At 45.5% G+C, this 20,130-nt stretch overlaps 1 protein-coding gene across 2 annotated transcripts in view; it reads right to left on the reverse strand.

Moving 5' to 3' along the window:
• SSU72 (SSU72 homolog, RNA polymerase II CTD phosphatase) overlaps window positions 1-20,130 on the reverse strand; it is a 57,084-nt gene that overhangs the window by 22,756 nt on the left and 14,198 nt on the right. For both annotated transcript variants that reach the window (XM_084821820.1, XM_084821819.1), the window contains exon 2: window positions 8,534-8,677. In XM_084821820.1, coding sequence (XP_084677946.1) covers window positions 8,534-8,677 — 144 coding nt within the window. The remainder of the gene's footprint in view (window positions 1-8,533; window positions 8,678-20,130) is intronic.

Raw genomic sequence — 20,130 nt, forward strand, 5'->3', positions numbered from 1 at the left:
CAACACTGGGTTGTTCTTGGCGCCTCCTGAAAACAGCTCTTTTCCAGGAAGCCTTCCTTGGCTGACCAGCCTTGGTTTAATTGGCACTCTGTTTTTTAAAGAATAATTGTAATATCAAGTTTCATTTTTTAAAAAACATTTTGTTCACTTTATAGAATCATAGAATAGATGATGATTAGAATAGTTGGAAGGGGCCTATCGCTTGTTGTTCACCATGCCAGAATCTGTTTAGATGTGGAGTGGTATACAAATGTTGTAAGTAAGCCAGCAAGCAAGTAAATGAAACAGGCAAAGGAAATGGCCTTTTCCCAGGTCAGGCCAATGTTCCGCCTGGGTGAATATTATTTTCTACTCCGAAATGCAGATTGCAGAGAAGGCCAAGACCCAGTGCCATTGCTAAGGCAACCAAGGGAGTTTGTGGAAGAAGTGAGATTTGAAATCTTGGGTACTACCCTACTCTGGACCTCAGAATTCTGTGCCAATGTGCCATGCTTGTGTGGAACACACAGGCCTGGCTGAAACGCCCTGGTAAAACCAAAAGGCACCGCCCCATCCTAGCATAGGAAGGCACAGGATCCTTTACAACAGGGGTGGGCAGAAAGTAGATCTCCAGATGATTTGAGACTTCAGCTCCCAGCATTCCTGACCATGCTAGCAGGGGCTTCTGGGAGTTGAAGTTCAGAACACCTGGAGATCTACTTTCGGGCCACCCGGTGTACATAACTCATAGCCAAGCTCCCCCAGCACGAGCGGAGATTGCAAGAGCTCCACCGCTACCAGTAAAGTTGGCATTCCCAAAAATGGGTGCGGAAACCCTTTTAGCAGGAGGGCCAAATTCCATTTCATAGCAGCTCTTGGAGCCTGCTGGGGCCAAAGAAAAAAGGGGTGTGGCTAAAATGCCAGCATATTTTAGCGTCGAGCTCTTATCGCCAGTAACAAAGCATTAGGAGAAGTATTTCAAACTTTCACAATTACAACGGGGAAAAACTGCACAAAAGCCATGAAACCACTGAACGATTGATGGTTGGGGGAAAGGGGGAAGACCCCCAGAGGACCACTTTGATCCCCAGGCCTGAGGCTGTGCACATCTGTACTGAAGAGAAAGCAAGGGGGGTGGAGACAGGGAATTTGTGGAACTCCCCTCTAAGGGAGACATGCCAGATCCACATCACTAGGCAGTAAAATCCACTTTGACCTTTTGAGATCTACGCTGCTGGCCTATGAAATGATGGAAGCCTCTTTGAATTGATCGCTAAGTTTTAATTTTGTATTGTGTTTTGCTAGCAGTCTTTTGGCCCAGATTCCCCCATTCAAGGTACAAACTGGAACATGTAAAACCCAAAATGCTTACGCAGCATCTCTGGTTGGAATTTTGACTCTGCCATGAACTCATGCGTTTGGGGGGGGTGCACAAACATCTGGAACATATGAAGCTCCCTTACTATACAGTCAGGTCACTGGTCCATCTAGCTAAATATTGTCTATGCTCGCCTTCCCAAGCTGATGCCCTCCAGATGTTTTGGACAGCAACTCCCACGGCCCCTGCTGGCTGGTACTGAAGTGCAAAACATCTGGAGGGCACCAGGTTGGGGAATGGTGGTCTACACTGACTGGTAGGAGTCTTTCCCCACCCTACAGGGAAATGCAGTGGGTTGAACATGGTGACCTTTGCATGCAAAAATGTGCTCTACCACCATAGTCCAGCCTTCCTCACTCTGATGCCCTGCAGATGTGTTCAATAAAAAAACCTTATGGGAGTTGCAGTCCAATTTATGTGGATAGGGAATCCAGAAAAGCAATAGCCCATTTCCACAAACATCCCTTTTGACAAAAGTTGGTTTCTTGGTCTAGTGGAAGCTATTTTCAAAGAGCTAATGTTTTGGCCAATCTGTTTGGTTACCAGTCATTTTATGGTTTGGATGCTTGGAGCTGTGAAGAGGGAGATATGAAATTTCACAGGGTGGGTTCCTCACCTCCCCCTAAATTTTGCAAGCAATTATAGTCTGTATTTTAAAAAAAAACTAGCCTAAATATTTACTAATCACAGACCTTTTAGCCAAATGGTTCATGAAGCACTTCTATGTATACTGAAAACTGCAATCTTTTGAAAACATGGTAAGCAATTAGTTATTTAACTATTTGCAGTTTTAAAATCTACTTAAGTTTTATACACTGTAATGCTAAACACCAAGTGCTTATTTTAGTAAACTTTAGACCATTTAGGGATTGAGTAAAATCAGAAATGTCAGGGTGGGTGAAATCAATCTTGCTGAAAATGTTCGAATTCTTCCAGTACATCTCTGACGGAATTCCAATCTGTAGCCAACTGAGCAGAGCTTTCAAAGATGCAGGTCCTGAGTTCACATAAAAATACCAACTACAGCCTTTCCAAAATCAGAAAGGGAACTCATACTTTTCTCCAAAACTTCAAGTTGTTTTTTTTTTTAAATCAGTACATCAAACTAAAGCTTTTGAGTATCTGTGGGGGACCGTTTTAAGCAATAGAGCTGGGAGCAAAGATCATGGCAGTTATTTTCACGATGCTGATTTGGTTCTAGTGTATGACTAAGTGAAAAATAAAGCATGAAAGATGCTCTTGCCTTCTAGAAAGGTGCATAGCAGGCTGGCAGATTTAGACCATTGCATTTAAGGCAGGGGTGCTGAATTTCATTCAGCCCATGGGCTGAATTCAATTTCAGAGAAATTCTCGGGACCCACATTCCAGTGGTGGGTGGGACTGAAGACAAAGGAGGCAGGGCCCAAAACACCAGTATATTTTAGCTTAAAGCCCTTATTCCAGTAACTGAGCTTTAAGAGAGGAATTTCAGCCTTTTTAGACTTGGGAGGCGGGTGCTGCTGCACAAAACCTGGGAAACCACTAAACAATCACTGTTTGGGGGAAATGGGATGGGGATAGGGGAGTGGGGTTTGGCCAACTGGGGAAACCCAAAAGATCAGAGTGGGCCACTCATCCACGTGCCTGAAGTTCTCCACCCTCTTTTAAGGTCTCACACACACCAGGCCTTCTCCAATACCTCAAAAAGGACGCTTGTACGGGTGGTTTGGCAAAACGCAAGCGTATTTCAATGTGGTTGATTAAAAGGCGGATCAAGCATGACTTTTTAGAAATTATGCTGAAAGCCCTAAGCAGAACATATGCATTCTAATGGCCCAACCCACACGAACTCCTGAGGTGGTGACCACACACCCCGCTAAGACAACATTAAAAGTTAACTGCTTGCCTCCGTTGACTGGTACTACGCTCACACAATGAAAATTTTCTGCAACTGCATGGCCGCCAACTGTAACGAGAAACATGTTTGTGTGAAGGAATGCTAATGGAGTTCAGAACCGAATCCAACAGATTCGCTCCCAACAAGGAGGTCTCCTTCTGTGTGAAAGCCTGGGTTTTAGCTCAGTAAGCAGCTCTGCCAGGATTTGGTTTCCTACAAAATGTTAAGTCTTCCCCAGCCCTAGCACATCTTATCCATCATCCTAAAGCTTCTTCATGGTGTTCAGAAGAGAGACACACAGCTGCCTTTTACAATGTCATCCTCTCCATTAAAAAAAAAACCCTGAAAGTTGTTCTTGCTAAAAGAAAGGGGAAAAAAGAGTGGGTAGGTGGGCTTCGTAGTGTATGGAATGGGCTTATACGGAATCAGACTTGGTCCACGCAGCCAGCACTCAAGGTCTACTCAGAGTAGCAGTGGTTGCCTGGAACAGCCTTCCCCCACCTGGTGCCCTCTAGATGTTTGACGGCAAATCCCAGCATCCTGCAACCAGACATCTTACATTTCCCTTAAACACCAAGATGGGATCCTCCCCCCCGCCCCAAATTTGCTAAAATGAGGAAGTGGGGCAAATGAAGTTTCCTGCACACTTGCCATTCTAAGATTTTTACCTTGGTTTCCCAGATGTTCATCGCTGTAGCACTTTCTGCCTGGTTGGGATGGCTGCTTCCTCAACTGACCAGATGGACTGGAGGGGGTGAGGGTGGGTGGGGAAGATGGGTAGCCAAAACCGGTCGACAAATATCCACAGTGTACCTGGCTTCCATGCTGCGCTATAGTGGTGAACCTCCTCCTGGTGCTGAGACATTGGTCTACATTCCCACATACAGTGGAAATGCTGACCCAAAAAGTTTGCGCATATAAAAAGAACTGCTCTTTCAGGCATTGAAAGCTGGAAGTAGAAGCCCTCATTTACCTGAAAGCAAGCAGAACTGGGGAGTTTGACAAAGGAATCACCTATAGTTTCTGGAGGATGCTTCTTTCAAGATACCCCAAGCCATCCATCTGCACAGAGAAGGCTCTCCCAACTTAAAAGTAGAGCTCCCTGATAGTCCATCCTCCCATCTTAAAAATCAGAGCTCCCTAATAGTCCATCCTTCTGTCCCCAAATTACTGCTAGTAAGCTGTTTTATTTGAACCAATGGTCCCCTCTCCCCAAAACCCCAGGCCCAAAGTGAATCTGCCCCATGATGGCTTTTTACTGACAGTCAGTGTAGGACTACTCTGGCCTTCTCAGCTGTAATCCAAAGAATGGCCTTTTGAGCTTGAGGTCAGAGCCTCAAAGAACATCTAGTGCCTTTTGCAGAGCCTTTTGCCCCCAAAGCACAACTGATTGCTCCTTCCTCCCCCCACCCCTTGGCAAGGAGTGCTTGATGGCCACAGTTCTGCTTCTCTACAGCAGTGCTGAACTAAAAGAAAGCAACTCCGAGAGTGGACAGGGGGCCAAAGGTATTTTTTTTTAATTGTGTTCGGTTTCTCAGTACAACAATAATTTAACAAGAAAGGCAACCATCACGTAGATCCTCAAAATGTCTAAGGAACCCACCACTACCCCTTAAAAAAAAAAAAGGTTTCACTAGACCCATCGAGATGATCACCATCTCAAGGGGGGAAAAGAGCCTGGTCAGTTGAGGCATGTATGAAAATGATCCTCTCTTTGCTTGGTGCTTTTCTGTGCTTAGTTCTCACTGAGGTGGTAAATCTGTGTCTGGGATGTACCACTTCAAGCTGTCAGTGGAGATTCACAGGACGGAATGTTTCTCCTTACAAATGAAGTTCTCTGGACGTAGAAAATTTACAAGTCAAGAAAAAGGGTTCTAGTCATACTTTCTCCAGGAAATGCTAGTGTTCTATGTATAGATGCCCTTTTCCATTGAGAGAACTAGCTAAAACATCTTTCCCCAAGCTAGTGCCCTCCAGATGTTCACAACTCCCATCAGCCCCAGCCAGCATAACCAACAGTCGGTAATGCTGGGAGTTATGGTCTAAAACATCTGGAGGGCACCAGTCTAGTTTGGAGGGGAGGGGGAAGAGAAAGATGACTGACACGGGACATGACAGAGGTTTATAATATTATGCATGATGTGGACAGAGTAGATACAAAGACTTCTCTTTTCTCTTCTAGTCCTAGAACTCTTAAGGTCATCTAGTCCAACCCCTTGCCGACGCAGGAAATCCACTGCTGCAGCATCCCTGATCAGTAGCCATCCAGCCTCCGCTTGAAAAACCTCGACTTGGGCCATCCAATGAAACTGACTGGCAGTAGAGGCAAGAGACAGAAGAAAGCACTTATTTCAAACAACGCAAAATTGACTTTATGAAAGGTGTTGCTGCCGGATGTGATGGTGGCCAACCAGCTCATGTGGGCTTTAAAGAGGGGCTGGACAAATTTCCATGGTGGGATGTGAGGAGAGAGGTCTATCAAGGATCATTAGCCATGACAGTTAAAGTGAACCTCAAATGTCGAGAAGCAGCATACCTCTGAATCTCAGTTTAAGGGGGAAGAAGACGGGGAGGCTGTAGTCTTTATGCTCCTGAGCTTCCTGCAGGCCTCTGGCTGGCCGCTGTGGCAAACAGAGCGCTGTGTTTGAGGGACCCTTGGTCTCAGCTAGGAGGGCTCCTCTTGAAGACTTACATTCCATCAAGTGAACCCCCCGCCCTCTCCCTCACCACCACTTGTTGTCTGAAGTGGAACAGCCCAGACACAGGCCTACCACCTCTGCTGAGAACTAGGTCTATAAGACAAGCGCTGTAAGGTAACCTTCCCTAACCTGGCGCCCTTCAACTCTCATCGGACCTAGTCAGCGTAGTCAAGAAACATCTGGAAGGCACCAGGTTGGGGAAGGCTGGTGTAAGGCTTCAAAGGCTGCAGACTCCCAGTTTATCCCCCAAGGTTTCCGCAAATATAGCATACTAATGATGGGCAGATCTTTACAGGAAAAAATAGACACCCCCAAATGCAAGATTCCGAGTGTGCTGCCCTCAAAGGGCAATGTGCCCGCAGTAGTTTAGGTTCAAGACAAGCCTGAAAAATTGGAAATCGTCACTACTGGGAGCTGTAGGCTCTCAGGTTGCATTGTATCCCAGCAGTAACACGCACACACAGGGGAAACCCGACCCAGGCCAACCAACTGGAGTTATGGACTTCCAATGCCCTTGCCCCACCCACCATCTTTGATAATAATTTTAGGATCTAAATCAGCTGATGAGGCCAAATGAGGGCCTATTACTGACAAGCTATTATTTGTACCAATTCTGTGAGCATCTGGCTATCAATGCACTCCCAACTCCACAGTCTCGGGCCACCTTTATTCTCATTTCTGATAGTGCAGCCACCCAGAGCACTAGTCTCCTTCTGGATGTCGTTTGCTTGGAAACTAGTTGTGCCTTCCTGGAGTGCAAACGCTGCTGCCGCTCTGGCCAATCACTTGCCCTTCCCTTTACTTCTTGGTCCAAGTTCCAGAGAGGAAGTAGCAGGAAGCTCCAGCCACTAGCTCCAGACCACAAGCGGGGCAGTCTATCCCCGCTCCTCTGCTGTCTTTAGCTGTTAATGGGCCAGGAGAGGCGTTAAATTTTAGATTCCACCTCTCAAAAGATTTGAGAATTGGTATTAGCAAGGTTCCATTATCTCTATAGCCTAACCTTTCAGCTGTGGGGATCACTCAAGCCTCTTCATTTTTGAAGTGTACGTAGCTTCCCTTCGTTTTTGTCTTTAATTTAGGCCAGATCACGTTAAGAGGAGAAGCCTGAGAATCACTGATCAGGCCAAGCGCACCTTCGGAAGCGCTGCAACCTTGTTACAAATTCCCCGCGTTAATCCCATGAAAAGAGCCTCATTTTTTTCTTTTTTGCTTATGTAGGCTTCTATTGTGTACAAAATCTTAAGGTTTACAAAAAACAGCAAAGCCAGAGTACCCACGGCTTCTGAACACTGGCGATGTGCTCAAAAGAACACCCAGTCAAGACTCTAGAGTCAGGGTGTACACACTGAAGAGAGTTACGGGGATGGGGACGGGGTCAAGTCTGCATTTTAGCTGCTTCGAAAGGCTGGTGAGAGCTATGCGCACATCTGCTTCTTGGTCAAGACACAGGCTGGCCTAGTTCAACTCTTACCTGCTTCCTTGACTGAACTACATAAGCACTGTGTGATAGTCCCCAGCCTGCCCATTGCAAAGAACATTCTTTGTGCTGGTAAAAGATAACACGGGGGAATTAAAAATGGAGAAGGGTGCCAGACACTCGTCGTTCTAAGGATGCATTTGCACCACCACTTTACTGCTGCAACTACTGAGGGAAGTACCCCCTCCCCATCAATCCCAGTAGGGTTCACACATCTAATGGGAGGTACATTCTAAATCCATCTGTTAGCACAGGAAAAATACTACACCAGCTCTGAGCATCCTGAGGGATTCTGCATCAAATCAAATTATTCTAGGGCACAATGTTGCTTCTCTCTCTCTCTCTGAAGGACAATGTCCAAAAGTGCTTTTCAAGCATGACTAGAGGAACTGGGGGAGAATGCGGAGGAGAAAACAAGGAGCCTAGCTTTTGAACAATACTATCTATATTGTAAGCAATAAAGAATTTTGTAGCAGTGAAGTTGTTTCTGGTAGCAATGATCTGCGCTACCCTAATGTCACAGAGAGATAGGACAGGCGCAAGGGTTTGGAAAAAAGGGGATGGAAACAACGGAAGCCTAGGAAAGCAGGAGTCTGGGTTCTGGGCAGGCCAGGGAGGCAGGGGGGCTTGGGAACCGAGGCAGGAGATGGGAATGGTCCAGAGGAAAAGGAGGGAGGGGAGGAGGAGTCAGAGGGGGGGAAATCCAGGAGTGAAAAGAACTGGGAGGGGAGTTGAACAAGGCCAGGAATTGCATATTGAGCTAACTCTTTGGCTGTGGGTCTCTAACAGTGATGTCATGACTACAAAGCCATTATGGGTGGCGTTGCCAGTTGGGGGACAACCCAATGTAGTTATCCAGAGCATGGAAGTGCAATGACATCCCAAGAAAGAAGCAAGTGTCTGCTCTAACAGTGTCTGACACATGCACCACTAGTCAATGGAAGGGGAAGCAATTACGGGATGCGTTTTAAGAGCCCTTCCACTGTGTGAAGCACCTGCCTAGAAGTGAAATACCAAGACCTTGCCACAGTCAAGTAGCAGCATGTTCCTTATGCGAACAGGCAAAGGACACCTTTCGGAAAAGTGAACATCGGGGTTTTGAAAGGGGCATTCCGCAGGGATACAGTTCTTTGTCTTTCCTAAGCAGGTCACTGTACATCTGATCGTATGTCGTTTTGAAATCGTAAACGTTCGGCTTGTCCGGTGCTGGTCCTGGCAACTTCACATGGGTCCCGGTACCAAAGGATCGAACACTGAAGCCACGTTTACTGAAAGACACAAAAAAGAGGAGGCGAGGAAGGCTAAATTATTTTGGATGTAGCCAGATTTTACATGCCAAAAATACACTGCGGGGGGGAGTTGGGAGAGAGAAGTTGATAGTAACAGCAGCTACATGACACCTGAACTGGTAAACATATTAAGTTCATTGCACTACTACGGTTTTTACTTCATTGATCCTGGCAGAATAAGCAATCAAGTAGGCCACTGTTATTCAAGTTCTATCACTTATGCATTTGCTACCTAATTACCCCATAATCAATCATGTTTAACTTACATTAAAGCGAACCCTGACATAAGCAACTAAGGCTAAGAATTAGACTTTAAAGTTTTCTACTTGACAGCAGAGAAAGTGGCACAAGCCAAGATCTTGTTTAGTTCCTCCTGTGGCTTCACAGGGTTGTTGTTTTTTAATACTCTAATCACAGCTCTTTCAGAAGATTGCCTATTGTAAAATATTTGTCAATTAAGCCATTAAGCGGGCAGCAATTCTGACCTGCAAAAGGCAGTTCTCCTCAAGAGTCTGAATTTGCCATTTCGGAAGGAACGTATGCCATTTCAAAAGAGATCCCTGCAATCTCAGAAATGAAGTCAGCTGTGCCGCAAATAACTGGCACTATTTTTAGTTACTTTTCTCCTTCCAAATGAGGCAAATCAGCCCATACTGGATTGCAGAAGTACTAACACAGAACACTTCCCCATTATTGATCAAAAAAGGCTTCTGAAAGCCTGGAGAAAGCCTGGGGAAAAGAACACCACTGGTTCAAATGCTGGCTGTTTCTAACTAGCAGAAAGCCACTTTGTATTTCACCAAGGGGCAGAATTACAGCATTTCTACTCAAATATTGCTGTAGCAATCCTGAAGTTAGCAACTTGCCTGCTAGACTTGATGAGTGAGTGGATGTAGAACCAGAGAAGGATCTGCAAGTTTTGCAGGTACCCACAAATCCACTTGCCAGGATTAAGTGCCTTCTGGCAAGGACAGCCAGCTAACAGATATCCCTTCACCGCATCTGGTTCCCACCGCATTTTTCAGCAACTGCAGGACTTCCTCCAGAGTGCTGGGGGAGAGTCCCACCACTTCTTACCTTCCATATCCCATACAAACAAGAGAAAGCCTGCTTCTGTTTGCCGGTGGTCAGCCAGAAGCCCCCAGGAAGCTAACCAGCAAGGCATGAAAACAGCCCTCCCGTTTTCTGTCCCTGCCAGAGGTATATTGCTTCTCAACATCTGAGGTTGTCGGTCATAGCGCTAACAGCCCTTGATAAACCCATCCTCCATGGAATTTATCCAGCCCTTCTTTAAAGCCATCACCATATCGGGTGGCAGCAAATTCCTCAAGTCAATTAAACATTGTTTGAAAAGCACTTTCTTTCCTCTCTTATTTGTGTGGTTGTATAAATGCTGGCGAGCCGACCTGTGGGTGTCTGAACTTAGCACATGAATATGTTTCAAATTCTGTGCCCTTTTCAGTATCCAAATGACGAGCAGACATTTCCCCTCAAATCCTAATAAACCTGATGGGGTTATGGGTTCATTCCCATCCCACAAACAAGCTAAAAACATTCTCGGTAACCAGGACCAGTTGAACATCACAATCAGTATGAAAGGGTGCTTGTTAGGGCAGTGACACAGTCTAAGGTGGAAGGATCTTGAGGTGTTGGAAGGCTAAAAAGAGCACGAGACTCACTGCACCGGGTTTGTCTGTAAGGACATGCCATTCCAGAATGTCCACTTTGGATTCCCAACCTTGTGACTTCACCAGGTGCAAACCTGCATTTACTCAGATTCGCAATTGTTTTGGTTGTATTAAAAGCTTTGGAGATACAGAACTAAAGCCATGCAAGAATCTGAAACAAGCAGCAAAAAGGACCACAACCCCTGAACACAGTCCAGAATTACAACCATGACGGCCTTCCATACTCACGTTCGGAGTGCAGAATGTCAACAACAACTGAAGCAAATATTCCAATTGGGGCGAAGGGGACAGAAGATTCCCACTTTCGCCACTTTAGAGCATCTGGATCCTGACTACAAAGGGGTTAAGATGTGTTCCAAGGGTATTACGGTTTGTGTTGAAGGACTGTTTACGAATCTCTAGTTGCATTGGTACAAACATTGCACAAAGTTCAATGTGGGGGGCGGGACACACTCTGGGGAGAATCCCCCCCCTTACGAGTTGCCTCATGGGTGAAGAAAAGCAGAGCTTGCCTTTCTCCTTTGAAGTGACTGCTGGAGGGGGCACTCCAGAGCTAGTGCCCCTTTCTTCCACATGCACTTCAGAGGGGAAAGGAGAGCTCAGACTCCTTTTGCCCCCAAGGCAATTGTTAAGACGGAGAGCTTTGGAGTAAGAGACAATGCACCAATGGGTGTACTGCCTGAGCCCTATTTTACACCTGCCCATCCTGTTGCACTGGAGGGAAAGGGCAAAGCTCAGCCTCCCTTTGGAAGGGTGGGGTGGGGGAGAGAAAGTTAGAGAGATTCGCAGCTCCTTGTGTTGGCTGACAAAAGCAAACTTCATCCGAGGTGGCGGGTGGAAGGGCGCACATTGCTGCCCTTGGCCAGAAGTAGTTTTGGGAACTGAATCAACCAGCCACAGCCAGCCAGAGTATTTCATGCAAGGCTGGACGGCATCCGCCATTTGTATACAGCTCCCCCATCCCCGCCCTGTCGTTGCCTGTTTGGGCTCCCAGAGCATCTGCGGGAAACAGGAACAGCCTGCTTTCATGCTGGGACGTAGTCCACGCCAAACAGCAGGTAATATGGCTAAACTCTTTCTAGATGGCGTGCTTCAGTCTGCAGATGGGGTCAAGCCACTGGGCTAGATGATTCCCTAAGAAGCAAAAGAAAATATTCCTTGCTCTTAAAAAAATGAAAACCTAGTATTTTTATTTATTTATTTATTTTAATTTCTATACCGCCCAATAGCCGAAGCTCTCTGGGCGGTTCACAATAATAGTATGTCAAGGAGAAAGGCTACAGAGTCTGACCTTCACCCTGGCACTCTGGTTTTTGATATGTGGGGAGCACCCAAAACATGCCATTTCTGCCATCCACAGGCTTGAAGTGCTACAACCCAGAACCATTTCACCACCGTTCCTGCTGTTTTGTTATGAGGTTAAGACAGACAAAGCCCTCTGAAAAACCACTTCCTCCAACAGGAACTGTGGTTCTCAAGATAATTTGCAGTCAGCTGTCATCACCTGCCAGTCAGTTTCACAACACAGCAGTTCTGTTAGTGAACAGTCATTGACCCGAGTGCCAAATGTGCCATAGTTAAAATCCTCCCCCCACCCCCCAGCTAAGCATCTCATGAGGAAGTTTGGATCAATCGCAGAGTGTTTGTACTAGAGCACTACGGCTTCAATAATCAAGTACAAATAATACTACAAATCAAATACACCCAAGTCCAGCAGCAGTGCAGAGAGTTAAATTTCTCCCCTATTTTGTGGACAAAGTGTTCCCAGCATACTGCTGTTTTCTTTCTTTCTTTGTGGAACTGGAACTGCTTTTGCCCCTTCACCTCTATTTAAAGTTTGTTCATCCCTTATGATCGCAGGGATAGTTTTTTGAGAGAGGAAATACAAGCGTAAGCCAGTGAATCATCAAAGTGATTGAGCACTGCAGAACATGAGTAACTGCTAGTGGTAAAGGCAATCTGTTTTTTATTATTGCTGCCTGTGTCGTTTCTAGGGAATTATTAACCTCACCAGAAGAAGGAAATAAGTGCTCTGAAATTGTGTTAATGCCACTCGGTGGGAACCAAGACGCACAGGTTGCATAAATGCTTACCAAACAATGTTACACAAGTACCATAGCTCATGAAAGCACTTTCCTGCACACGGATAATTGCCACTTGGACGCGTAACACTCTCCCAACAGGGAGCTGTAACACTGGTGGAATACCAAATCTAAAGCAAAGTCAACAAAATGACTGGACACACACAGCTCAAGAAAGTAAGCTTCAACCCCTCTGGAATCATGATACACCCTTAACATAAATCCATATAACAAGGAGCTCAGGTTGTGCTTTTAGCTGTCCGTGTCCAGGTTTTTCTCGTTTTAAGAGTTAGGACTTTAATAGTTGCAGCAGAGGGAATTTTGACATGATCAGCTTGTCAAGCAACTATTAATCGCAGAGAAGACTTCCCTGGTTTTGCATCTGGTTGCCTTCTCTCTCTCCCCTCACTTTTCAGTCTCTCTTGTTCTTTCTCATGCTGGGGGACAATCAGGCATAACAATGTATCAGCCTTCCCCAACTGGCTGGCTGGGGATGATGGGAGTTGTGGTCCAACTGATCTGAAGGTCGGTCTACAGGTACTGCTGTGTAGAAAGCCCCAAAACAGCACTGAGTGTAGAATTCAGGTTCCTGAGTATTTCCACTTGTTTTTAAGAGAGGATGTTTCTAGTCCTTATGGCTAAAAAGATCAGCTGAGCAATTCCTGATAAAATCTCAGACCCCAGAGAGGTAGCTGAATAAGATTTCCAACAGTTTCAAGTGGGGGTTCTGCTCCTCGTGAGTAGCAAAACCAGAATTATGCAAGGTTAGAGAAATTCTGCCAATGTATACAGAAATTGCAGAGAGCTGTATCCAACAGTAGTGTAACTTAAGTCCCATTCATTTCAGTAGGTCTACTGTAAGGAGGACTAACGTTGGATGTAATGCAAAGGCTGCAGAATTCAGCTTCTCCTGGGGTGCCCGAACAGAGAATTAAAAAATAATAATTAAGCACGCAGCACTGCCTATAGATTAATTACAACATTCTGCAGTGAGCAATACATCTGCCTGTTCCTGCCATTAAGCGGATCAAAATAAAATGGCAGTTCTGACCCACTGCAGATATAACCATGGTTGGAAGAGTGGGAGCAGCTGCCAGGTTTTCATGCTCCCTCTCCACCTCACACAAGTCTCTTACTCCTTCTTCAGTGTTAACCCTGGTATGTCCAGATTGAAGGTAACATTCAACCAGGGTTTATAGATCAGTTTTAAAACTGCACCTCAACCCCCAATTTGATGTTAACCATGGTTAGCTTCTGGCATCTACAAAATTATATACAAAATAATTATGCACCATTGTTAAAGCTGAAGAGCGAAGGGAGAGTGAATGCCCGCCAGGCAGGCTCTTAGCCACAGGTTAAGAGGCTGGGAATTTGATCTGCACTGGGCCTCTGTGACGGGGATTTCTAACCATTATTTTAAACAAACCCATATAAGCTAGTCAGCTGATCCGTCTAGTTCACCATCCAGGCAACTGCCTTCAAGAAGCCACAAGCAGGGCAAGAAGATAAACTGCCCTCCCCAAATGGTATTGAGTGCCATACAATCTCTGAACATGGACTATTTTGCCATTTTGGCTAACAGCAGTCGACAGACCATTATGAAGCAGACTAATACAATTTAGGAGAGAACAGTAGGTCTTTTTGTTTCAACTTTGGGGACTGACATCCAATTAAAAGAGGTCTGCACACTTTTGTTGACCCACTAAGTGACAAATCCCTGTCCACATGAAAGTTTCGATTAATGGCTAAATATGGCAAAGATGTATTCACTCAAAGGGATTTCCTCCCTGTTGTTTCAAGGCTGGGCAGTTTAACCCTAATCAAGCTTTGGTAACTAGGCTTTCAGCTATTACATTTTGTCAGCTAATTTCAATAATAACCTGGTTCACACACAACACTAACACATGGTTATTTAACCTATGGTTTGTTACCCTGCCCAGGGTTTGCCTGGCAGACAATCAAGCAAACCATGGTTTCGTTTCTCAATCCCTGGTTCTTTGTTTCCCTCCTCCTTTGCCCATTCCCTCCCTGTATTCCAAATACCTTTGTGGCGCTGTAGTACTGGCAGACTGAGTGGTCGGGTTTGAATTTTTTTTTTACCAATCTTGTCCAATGCCCCTGTAGCCTGGTGAAACAATCCATGTACAGCCCACAGTTCTGGATTCAGATGTAATGACAACCCATGGTTAAACAACCCGGAGCTCACAACCGAACAATAAACCATTGCGTTCTCTTTCTGGGTTGGTCATGGTTAACAAACTATGAGATGTTGGCACAACTGAATTTGCATTTCATGACAACCCAGAATGCAACCCATGGGTTAAATACACCATGGCTTAGCATTACATGCAAAGCAGATAAAAGTGTCAAAAGAAAAGGAATGGGGAAGGACAACATGCCAGAAAATCTAGTACCAAACAAAACACAGCATAGATTTGTGCAATGAACCGTACAAATAAGACACTCCAGAATCCACTGCAATGTTTATTTTTAAAAGCAATCTGTACTATGTCCATGCACCATTATCAAGAGTGGTGGGGCAAATCATACCATTTCTAATGATGACATGTAGCATTAAATACAATGTCTTTAATCCTGTGCTACTTCACAGCAGCTGAAGTCAAATCTAAGGGTGCAAGATTATTCTAAGATGCTGTTACTTAATGACACACTTACCTCGAGAGGGACACTTTTACAAAGGAGGCAACAGCCTTGAAGATTAGTTGTAAAGGCAATAAACTTTGCACCAAGAACTGGCAAAGCACTTCACTATTTTCAAACACAGAGTTTTCTCCAGGGTTTGCTTTTGTTGAAGTGACTTCCATTACTAACTCTTCAGAGGCTGCAATCTGAGGCTACAATCCTATGGAACTCACTGGAGCTACTGCTGAATAGACATATATAGGACTGTGTATATAGTATAGTAACAGACCACAAATTGTTAGTAAGCCCATACGATGAACAGGGCTGTTTGTACGGCTTTGCTAAGATACATTATTCCATACCAATTTAAGCCAAATTCTGCAACCTGTATAAATTACATTTAAAGAGTGCAGGCTCTCTGATTTTGTTGTTTATCTTAAAATTTACATTTTGCATAACTTATTCTTCTAGCTATGGGGAAGGGCAAAGAGCTACACAGGGAAACAGCAAGCCCACTCTATGTGCACTTGGAACCGTATTCAGCATTCTCACTGGCTTTCTTGCAATTCCATGCACGCTTACAAAACATGTATTGGCAACATAAGAATTAGAACCATGGCTTTTAAAAAATAACACAGATTCTCATGAAGCCAAGTATCACATTCTGTGTATTCTGTGCTCTTGCATAATCAGGCATATCGCCCATAGAGAATACAGTATATCTGCAACTGTCTACTTGGCCTGTCCTGCTGTGGAAATAAGCTTCTCCTCCTGCATGTGCAGAAACAATTGTGTGTGTGGTGTGGTGTGTGTGTGTGTGGGGTGGGTGATGACATATTAACATGCCTTACACCAAGACCTCAGCGCTGCCTACTTCAGTAGCTCTCCCAAGGAACCCAAAGATCCTTTGAACTGGAGATATCGGGGTCTGTAGCTGAGATATAGCACATGCAAAGAATGTGTACAATCACTGAGCTGTGACCCCTTTCACCAATCCATTCACTACATGGGAGAATTTTTATCTTAGCATCCCTGACTTGGCCACTAATATTTCCCAGACACCAAATACACCGCAGTGCTCAGCTGCAGTCTTTAAGGCACTCATTTTGGAATCTGTACATGACAGTCGGTAGGATTAAGCTTAAGTAGCCTAAAGCAGGGCTGGAGAAATATTTCAAGTTCTTAAGCATTTGCATCAGCTTTCTAAGCAATCCTTTAAGAGGAATCCCACCCCCAACAAATCCTGACAAAACAATATTTGGAGACAGCAGGTACACTACTGCGGTAGCCCCCCAAACAGCAGATAAGTGAATGCCTAAGGGTGCTTTTAATTCTTATAATTTCATTTCCCCTTCACTGGCCCTTGCCGCCAACTGTGTAAAGGGTGGAGGCAGGGGGAGAGGAGAAGGAGAGATGATGCAGGGAAGCATGAAGGCAAACCACCATGCTGCCGGCTTGAGGCTGATTAATGTGTGGAGCGTTGCACATTTTAAAAATTGGTGAGCACGGGCCATGTTTATGCCACCACTTGTGCTTAAAAAAATTCTTTTAGAATTGAGGTGGAGGTCTAAAGAAACTGGATGTGCAGAGGTAGTACCAAGGAAAACTGGGCATGGACAGTGGGCTCCGATAGTACTTTAGTGGTCAACAGAGAACCAAACATACCATTTTTAAGAAGCCAAATATATAAATGTACTTCTGATTTCCGGGCAATGCCTAGACAGGCTTGCTGAAACGAGCTGAGTAGGTTTGCCACAGGAGGTGTCCGCTTCATAACACTCAAACCGTTACTCAGGATTGGGTCAGAATGAAACACTCCGCCTCCCAACACATGAAAGTGCCATTAGCCAAGGGAAGAGAGGTATATGACAGACCAAGCGTGAGCAACACACAGCACCCCAAATTCATTAAAAAACAACACTGACATCTGTAGTGGCTACAGAGCGCCCAAAGGGTCACAATTACCTTGGGGCCTCCTGAAGTTCCCCATGCCTGCAATAGACCAAGGAGTTAAGCCAAGGCCTGGCTAGGGCACCACACTCAACCTGCTTCTGCAATCTGATGCCCTCTGGATTGGTTGGGTCTACACCTCCCATCACCCTCAGCCAGCACGAAGTTGGGAAAGGTATGTGCCTGCCCAGACCTTAAGATCATCCTCAGGAGTCTTCTCCATGAGCCCCTGCCAAAGGAAGTGAGGCGGGTGGCTATTAGGTGGAGGGCCTTTTCTGCTGTGGCATCCCAGCTGTGGAATGCGCTCCCTAGGGAGGTTCACCTGGCACCTACATTGTATTCCTTCTGGCGCCAGGTGAAGACCTTATTTTCCCAGGCATTTTAGCTTCCATAGAATAGTATAGTAGGGTTGGAAGGGGCCTACAAGGCCATCGAGTCCAACCTCCAAAGTTCCTAGACTTTTAGCTTTGCTGTTTTAAATCTGTATTTTAACTCTCTGCATTGCTGCTAGGTTTTATTCCGGTTGTATTGTCATATTGTGGTTTTAATGTTTTTATATTTTATATTGTTTCACTGTGTGCTTTTTGGATTTATATTGTTTTACTGTGTTTTATATTGTTTTACTGTGTGCTTTTTGGTTTTAATTTTTGTGAACTGCCCAGAGAGCTTCGGCTATTGGGCAGTATAGAATAAATAAAGGAAGGAAGGAAGGAAGGAAGGAAGGAAGGAAGGAAGGAAGGAAGGAAGGAAGGCAGGCAGGCAGGCAGGCAGGCAGGCAGGCAGGCAGGCAGGCAGGCCCGCAGTGTAGGGCAGGCATCAGCAATACAGCACCTATGGGCCCCAGTGTGCCTTCGGACAGCTTTCCTGACACCCACCGAAATGTCCTGTCCCTTTCACTTCTTCTTTTTTAACAACACTGGAAGTTGGAATTGCTTCAAATTGAAGTGAGGGCCTCTAGCCATCATCTTTTCCCATGACAGCCTCTGGGCCAGACATGGGGCTCAGAGACATTCTCAAGAAGTGAAGATGGCAAGTGGCTGCAGGCCCCTGCTTTCATCTGCATTGTGCCTGTTTTGTGGTGGTGTCGAGGATGGTTTCTCAAATTGCCAAATGTGCTTAGGGGCCCAAAAGGTTTGCCTACCCCTAGTGTAGGGTAATAATGTGAGCAAGGTTTCTGTAGGTGTAACCTTACCTCACTTTAGCAGCCAGGAATGGCTTACAAGACACTATGACAGGGCTACAAGTGGGGTCTCCATAGTACTGCACTGCAACAGCCCGGAGGTCATTATTTACCTACAGAGGGTACTTTTAAGGACCCACCTTGGCCAGTTTCAATCCCTCATCACTGGCAGGATTCATTTGGGGTAGGATGCTGACTTGCATCTGCAAATAGCCAGTGTGGTGTAGTGGCAAGAGTGTTGGACTAGGAGCTGGGAGATCTGGGTTCTAGTCCCCACTCGGCCATGGAAGCTCACTGGGTGACTTTGGGCCAGTCACAGACTCTCAGCCCAACCCACCTCACAGGGTTGTTGTTGTGAGGATAAAATGGAGAGGAGGATGATAATGTAAGCCGCCTTGGGTTCCTTGCAAGAGGAAAAAAGGCGGGGTATAAATGCAATAAAATAAAAAAAAATAAAAAATAACTGAACAGGGACAGACAGCCATGTCCAATTGGGCAGGCATCATCTGTTGCAAAATGGCTAACTCCATTCATGACTATCATTGTCTTATCTTCCACCAAGCAAGGCAGGGGAGGAGAGAAGAAGAGCCATGCAGCTGGTTAAGTTGGATAGTAAAGCAAGGAGGCGAATGCTCCATGGTCTACACACAGAAACTAGATTTCAGGGCAGATTATCTTCTCATGCCACTTTTTAAGCCAGAATGGCCAAAAACACTATTGGCTTAGCTTAATTTACAGAGCTCCTCTGTATTTTAAGTGTCCTGATTCCCAAAAGGTAAGACAATCTCCCCCATGGAGGCCTGAAGGTCATGCCAAGCTCCTACAAGCACAGCCCCACAAGGCAAGCCTTGACCGGATCCGAGAGAGGAATGCTATGTGGAACCATCCTTTCAATACAGGTGGCTAAGGGAGCATTTTGGTGTTTTATTTTAAGAAAAACATGAGTCCACATGGGGTTGTGGTTTCCCTTCAATCTGCTTCGTCCTGGAGCAAATCAAGAGTTTTACCTGGGGCAGTGACTCTTTCTTGCCCCCCCCCCTTTCAAACTTACTATAATCCAGGCTCATCACTAACAGTTGCTCTGGAGCCCCTGTCAACGGACCAAGAACTGCTGGGGTGTCACACCATCTTCCCCTCAGCCAGAACAGCAGCACGGGAACAGCAGTCTGGCCCCCACTGGACATCAGTGCCTGTTTACAACTCACCCTTTTTTCCCTGGCACTGTCAAATAGATCTCCCTACCTTTTCCTTCTACACCCCTTCCCTTGCTTATCTCGGGTTTTTTTTTAATTCATAAGCATGAGGGCAGGGCCCATGTCATTATATACAGCTTTGTGTACGAAATTTTAAATTGCAGAGTTGTTTTAGGAGACACGTGGCTGAAAAGCAGGATTGTAAAGAACACACAAACTGGTGATGCCTGGTGGCTACTGGAGACTCAAAATTGGCCCCAAGAGAACAAGCGGTGGGTGATTCAAGGGTCCCTGATTTGCAGCACATTCCCTAGTAGGTCTTGCTCTTTGACCATTTGAAAAAAAAGACAAAAAATAGGCATGGAGTACTTTGCAAAATAAAGGAGGATTCTGATGTGAGAGAGCTCTGTTGTTTGCATCCTTTGCACCAACCAAAAAGTTAAAGAAAGGTCAGTCAGTGGATTGCTTGTACTCTTTTGCCTTCAGAAAGCACTCTTGCCTCCCATTTATTTACGTTTTCCTTGCCAGAGGCGGCCCTTAGGGAAAAGGTGTGAAGTGAACTCTAATTAGTTGTTTGCATTTGCCGCAGAACTGCCATAGGCAGAGGCAAGGAGGTGTCAATATCATTTAAGAGAGGAACTCTCCCTGAAGACAAGGTCTGTGTTAAAGCAACCGAAGGTGGCATTCCCTTCTAACT

Source organism: Heloderma suspectum, chromosome 15, assembly GCF_057233095.1.
Source record: "Heloderma suspectum isolate Gila_16-S chromosome 15, 16-S_ref, whole genome shotgun sequence".
Lineage (NCBI taxonomy): Eukaryota > Metazoa > Chordata > Lepidosauria > Squamata > Helodermatidae > Heloderma > Heloderma suspectum.